Source organism: Medicago sativa, chromosome 7, assembly GCF_051527215.1.
Source record: "Medicago sativa cultivar Bolivia chromosome 7, Bolivia_mono, whole genome shotgun sequence".
Classification (NCBI taxonomy): domain Eukaryota; kingdom Viridiplantae; phylum Streptophyta; class Magnoliopsida; order Fabales; family Fabaceae; genus Medicago; species Medicago sativa.
The window spans coordinates 86,304,358-86,311,371 of NC_140755.1; the positions used below are offsets into that span (position 1 = coordinate 86,304,358).

Genomic DNA, 7,014 nt, shown 5'->3' on the forward strand with positions numbered 1-7,014 from the left:
AGAATGAGTACACAGAGAAATCCTACAATAATCTGAAAGTATTCCATATAAGTTGTTTCACAAACAGACAAAGATAATCCAATGCAATTAGGCTTACATAAGCCGTGGAATCCCCCAACTTAGACAGCAGGTTCCAAAATTTCAATCCTAAACGTCCGTTAAAATTTTTACAACATCTATGGTCTGTATTCAACTGGTCTAAGTTGGACCCAAACTCTAGCTGGTCCAAATTAAGAGCCTGTTTGGATTGGCTTTTTCAAAGCCAAAAGCAATTCTCTACGGTGACAAAAGCAATTCTACAAAATTCCAACATGTTTGGTTTGGCTTTTCAAAATTGTTTTTATCCTCCAAAAGCAATTATCCATGAAGCTACAAATTCTAGCTTCTAGCTTTCTAGAATCAATTATAAACAGTAAATTGTATATTTTATTATTACAACCTATTATTTTCCTTTATAGCCCTTTATCAATTCTCATTATTTATCAATTCTCCTTTAGCTATGTCTATTTTAGTAATTATACATTCAAAAGCAATTTTGATCAAAATCATCCAAACAACATTCAGTTTGTTTAATCAATTCTACATAATTGTATCCAAACATAAATCAATTCTCTCAGAATCAATTCTGTCAGAATCAATTCTATCAGAATCAATTCTGTCAGAATCAATTATATTCAAAGCTGAACCAAACACACACTAAAAGAAACCGTGAACTCAATCTAAATATACGTAAACTCAGTTCTAGTTCGTTAATGCAAAATCAATTTTCGCCCCACATGTAGGTTTGAAGTTTTTAGATCTTATGCAAACTCAACTAAAGTTCAAGTTTGTCATGTAGGTTTAAAGTTTTTAGATCTTATGCAAACTCAACTAAAGTTCAAGTTTGTTTAGATAAACTCAACTCATGTGCCAAATGTACTTTCTTAGTTCTAGATCATACTCCAACTCAGTTCAAGTACATTTACTTTAAACTCAGTTCAAGTACATTTGCTTTAACTCAACTAAGTTAGTTTGTAGATCTCACTCAAAGTCAGTTCAAGTACATATGTAAACTCAATTCAACCTGTTAACACAAACTCAATTCAAGTACAACTAAATTTATGTGCCACATGTACATTCTTAGTTTTTAGATCTTACTCAAACTTAGTTGAAGTGCAAACTCAGTTCAACTATGTAAACACACACTCAATTCAAGTACAACTCAAACATGTTCCACATTCACATTCTAAATTTTTAGATCTTACTCAAACTCATTTTAAGTGCATTTATGCAAACTCAATTCAACTATGTTAACACCGATTAAAAAAATTCAAAGCAAACACTTTTATACAAACTAAGTTTAAGTACAATTATAAAAAAAAAATCAATACAAACACTTCAATACGAACTTAGTTTAAGTACATTTGCACAAATTTAGTTCAAATACATTTACGGTAAAAAAGTATTTTAAATATTGAGTTTGAGGGATGTAACAAAAAAAATCATGTACTAACAAAGTAGAAGTAAAAATAAAAATAAAAACTTCTGCTTTCCTTAAAAATCTTTAAAACAATATCTGAATATATATTTTTTACTAAAAATATATTTTTAATCTGCAGACCTTACTCTAACATGTATTTTAAATTAATTTTATCAGAACATATTTAAACTTTCAATGTAAAGATTTTGGAAAATCTTTAATAGACACATAGAGGTGTATACACCTTGAGAGAGAAATATATAGTGATACGATAGGTTGTTGATGTTAACAAAAAAGAGAGATAGAGAAAATAAAATGTTGAATAAGTTTAAAAATAGTGCGTACAAGTATCATTGTTGAAAGAATTTTTACACTACACATCGATCACAACCGTAAAATTGTTTACTCTACTATAATTGGTTGTGATTTATTGACTCTGTGAATATTTTATAAGAACATTGTTTAAAATTTAATCTTACATATTAAATTTTAATCTTGTATATTAGAAAAGCACATGGCTGGGAGAGGGCATGTCTGTCTATATAAATTTTTGTGGTAAATTGGAAACGTACTATATCCACGCGTGAGGAGATTTATTTTGCAGCTATTCCGCAAGTTGTGGAGTAAACACTAGTTTTTTTCTTGAGGAAAAACATGTTTGTACACAGATTTTTTAAAATTCAGATTAGATTAGTTCTTCAAGAGTTCAAGAGAGAAATCCAAAAGACCAAACTTAGCAAGTTCAAAACATTAGGAAAGGTACACCTAGGACTTATAAGTTACAATTCTACAGCCATAAATCACTACATGATACAACATCTGAATTCTGCGAGAATTCAACCACCAAATTGAAAGAGAAACTGAGACCAATGAAATATCACCAAACGCATCGATAGGTAACATGCATCTGGGTGATTTCACCGGTGTAGGTAACTTTAACTACCTGCCCCCTCTGAAGTCCATAATATCGAGCAATTGCATCTGTTTGTAGCATTCGGGGAAGCTGCAAATAACAAGACTTAATATAAGAATGGTAGTATTGGAAGGAATAGGAACAAAAGTGCTGAAATTTAAGATTCATGAAATACAAGAAAATTATAACATGATGCATGATGCCTTACATGCATAGAAAGAGAATAAATACAAAATATCTATATTTCATACTGCTACTGTGAGATCTAATTCAGTAGTTGCAAAACTGAAACGGTCTTATAATTTTGACTTGGCTAACTCAATCCCAAAATTTAACTCAAACATTGAAAAAAGTTATTTGGTTGTATCACTAATCAATGTGGGATCTCAACAGGTTTATAGCACAAAATTGTAATTGTCAACTTTTCATGTGTAATACTTGCATTTTTTCACTTGACACCATTTCAGATATCCAAATCATGTTGAATTATCAATGGCGTCCATAAATAACAGTTGACCAAGACTCAAAACCTTAAACAAACAATCTTAAGGACTTCGTCACAAGTGCACCTTAGAAAACTTAATAACTCATGTGATAGTGTAATCCATTTCCCAGAGTATAAACAGCAAAACAAACAAAATATTTCGTTCAGGCCTGAGATCGGCTCTTCCCAAGTTATATCGACTGACCTGCTTTTCTTGTATATCATACTTCTTCAGGAGATTCTTTTTCTGCTTATCAGTCAACACCTGATGCTTTGGCTTCAATACATGCTTTGTAGCATTAACAAGCAAGTCTGTGATCTGAAAAGTAAGATTTCAATGAGTTTTTGTACATGAAACTGATATTTTTCACAGCACAGATACGAAAAAGAGTCAACAAGTTTCTTGTTGGGGAAAATATAAAAGACAGATATCTAAATATTAATGTAGGATTATCAAATTATCAAGTGAGTAGGGATGCTGTAGGGATCATTATTTCAAAAGTACTCAACAGACCAGAATCAAAACACACTGGAGTCCGGATACAAAGTCAAGCCATTCAGAATGAGACGTTGTAGTTACTCCCAACTTGTAAACATCTCAAACTTGACGATATCCTTATTGAAATTTGCATGTAAGTTTTCTTCTTTAATAACTTCTTTTCCAGATTCAACATTAAAGAATGACTGGTGTATTCAAGGATCGATCAGTAGCAATCTCAGCACACTCTAGAACGAAGCACCATTTTTTAAAATGAGGTTCTCTTTCTTATTTAATGATTCACTAGAATAGAATACGCATAATTTAAGTTATCTGGTACAGAGTAGTTAAAATCGAGATCCTAGATAGGATCAAGGATTGTAAATCATAATCTTACAAAATTCATAAAACTAATTTGTGCTTATGTGCATTGAATAACTAAGAAAATAAGATGTGGTGAGTTCACAGAGGTAGCAGTCCAAAACAGAAGAAAGGGTCGCATCAATAGAAGTGCAGCACAAGATGGAAAATATCAGTCGTAAGATGGCTTATGCTAAAGGGCTGGTCGCTGGGAGAAATCAAAGCAGATGAATGTGGGATTAGAGACTATGGCTTAGTGTTATAAGTTTTAACCACATTTTGTCCCCTTTGCAAGCCTTCTGAAATCCAGCCCACACATTTGAAAATCTCATGTGCAGTTTCGATAAAAAGAGATAGGAACAATGACATTTTCAGCAACTTGGATTTTATAAGGATTTAAATACAACAGACATGGTTGACTGGTGTGCACAGGAAAAATCAGCATTGGTTAATCAAACAGAGTATTTGGATATTAATTTGGTTTGTTTTCATTTGCATCCTATTTAAACCTATTTATTTCTATATTACTTTTAATAAGTTTGACATTTGAATACCTATATTTTCTACATATTCGTTCTGTTTTTTTTCCTTCAAATAAATACCTGCACTTTATCATGTCTGTTTCAGATTACCTTAAACAGGTCAAGTACATGACTTTTCTCTTACAAGGTGGGATTTTCAAATGGTAAAGATTGTATACTTTTTTCTAATGTAATGGTTGTTTTTCCTACTAACCAATTACTAAAGAGAACTATCCAAATATCTCTAAGCTGTTATTCAAACATTCCAAGCATGGTTGTCTAACTTGCGAGTTAACTCCTAAACTCAAGTTTACACTAGGAAGCAGATTCAGATTCGCTCGCGCACAGACTCGGTTTTTGGTAGAATCAATTAGACCAAAGTATACTTGCGAGGTTTCATGCAGCACAAGGCAAGCTTCCACCACTGAACTCAATTTTTCTCTCATTTAGTTTTTTTATCCATTCCTGACTCATCAATTGAATGCTGTTTCCCCCTTACCAAGTTGAGGTTTTGTCTTTGCTCCATTTATGTCAGAGGCTAATGTTGTGGTTTGCCGCTTTGCTTTGTTATGTAGTTAGAATGTTGAATTATTTTTGTGTTAATGTCAATGGTATATTATATTATCTATGTATCTTTGACATTTATAGGTTTCTTAATATTAGGGTTTAATTTGGTAAATTCTGAGCTTTTGTAGACTCTGGAGTTTGACAAGTGACAGCCTTAATTCCAAACATTCTTCAAAAGTTTCCAACTTCAAAAAAAATAGGTAATCATTTCCATTTTTGTTCTTACATGCCAAAACAATGCCTAACAAACTAATTCAACTTTTTGATTGTTTAAAGAAGTATTATGATTGGATTTCCCTGCAAATGTAGGTTCAGAAAGGAACACCTATAGATACTGAGGATCCAAAAGCATGTTTACCATTTTCTAACAGAAAAACAAACACACTGTCAAAAAAACAGTAAAACAAACACACACAGAATTATACTCTTTTTAGTAAAGTTGTACTTGCATGCATTCTTAGGGTTAGACTCAATCATCAAATCTATTAATCAAAATAGAAAAAAATTTGCCATCAGATTCCAGTCAGAAACACAACATGCAAAATCTTTGTAATTAATTACTTTCCCACAAAAAATATTATAAAAAAAAAAAACATTGAGTTAAAAGAGGAGTGAGTGAGAGAGTGAGAAACAAACCTGAAAAATTTCAACCTTGAAAGAGAGAAGATTAACAGCTTTCAAAGCTTGACTAGTAATTTGATTTTGCACAATCAAAATAAGACCAGTCAAACTCTCTCTGTTCACAATCTGTCCTGCTATGTCTCTTACCCCATTCACTTTCACTATCCCTGGCCCACTAAAAACCACCAAAATCTGCAAAACCCAACAACTCAAACACTCATTAGTCGGTCCTTGAGCCAGATACCTAGTTTTCATATGAAAAAATAATATAGCAGTGAATTAATCAAAGAGAGAGACCCTTTTGGAGGGGTTAGTGGCATGAGTAGCAGTAAAACGGAGACGATCAACATCAGGAGATTGGCCATGAATTTGCCGGAAATCATCAAGAGAGAGCTGGATTTCATCAGAAGGGATAGAGTAGCCTCTGTCTTTGAGCATCTCAAGAACAGTTCTGCGAGATAAGTAGTAACGATGACTCTCTATGCTTCCATTATCCATCTTGGTGAACAAACACTTAGGTTGTTCTTGTACTTGTGTTGTATCTCCGTTTTCGATCTCCATCGTTGTTATTGCTGTTTCGGTGGTTCCGTTTTGTCCTCCATTTTCAGTCGCCATACCCCTCTCTCTCTCTCTCTCTCTCTCTAATGTTCTGTTCTGTTCTGTTCTGCCTATTATTAACTCTTGTTTCAACTTTCAAAAATGTATTCAACTCTCTTAAAAGACATGTCCTTTGTACTTTGTATTAAAACGATATAAAATCGATATTATAAAATGAAAAAAAAAATTGATATTTTTAAAATACCAACAACTATTAAAGTCCTTTAAAAAAAACAACAATTAAAGTCAAAACAAAATTACCAGCAATAATTTAACATTCTATATTTGTCAAAAAAGATAATTTAACATTTTATATGTGAAAATTTGTTAAACATTTGTATTCTGTATTTTGCGAATTTTATGTCTTGTATATATTTATCAATAACAAATATTTGTCTAATATTTTTTAAAAATATTTATCGGTGTACAACGTTATAAATTTAAATCAACCTCTTTGAAATTACACTAATCATGCACAATTATTATATTGTGTTATTATAGTAAATTTTGATAAAATGTTGAATATTCTCTTATGAGTATGAAATTATGAAGATAATAAGTAGAGAGATGAGAAAAAGAAAGTGAGATGTTTTAAATTAAATTAAACAAGATACAATTCAAATTTTAAATGTAAAATTGAAATTAAAGAAAGGAAATAATAAAAATTGAAAAGAGTGTGCGTGAGAAGTAGAAAATGAAATAGTAAGAGAGAGGAAAGGGGTGAAAAGAGAAAATATAATAAAAAATGTTAAGGGTAAGAAAGATAACAAAGAAAAAAGAGATATATATATCAATTTTTTTTGACCAAAGATATATACTTATCAATATTTATACTATATCAATATTATATGCACTATTTTCAAAATAAATTTTCTTCTTTAGACTTCTTAACTAAAATGACACTTGTTAGCATTTCTCGTAACGATATAAGCATTAAAACCTTTTATCTTTTGTCAATAGAATATGACATGCTATTTATAAAAAATCCCACAAGACCAAATTTGATTTCATAAA

The 7,014-nt window shown here is 31.2% G+C and overlaps 1 protein-coding gene across 1 annotated transcript; it reads right to left on the reverse strand.

The window, feature by feature from the left end:
* Nucleotides 1–2,051: 2,051 nt before the first annotated feature.
* NRPE5 (Eukaryotic rpb5 RNA polymerase subunit family protein) lies at nucleotides 2,052–6,088 on the reverse strand. Its single transcript, XM_085723035.1, has 4 exons — nucleotides 5,701–6,088; nucleotides 5,419–5,595; nucleotides 3,062–3,175; nucleotides 2,052–2,462 (listed from the first exon to the last, which is right to left on the reverse strand). Exons 1-4 carry the CDS (start codon nucleotides 6,016–6,018, stop codon nucleotides 2,337–2,339), a joined length of 735 nt encoding a protein of 244 aa, XP_085579161.1. The 5' UTR covers nucleotides 6,019–6,088; the 3' UTR covers nucleotides 2,052–2,336.
* Nucleotides 6,089–7,014: the final 926 nt, after the last annotated feature.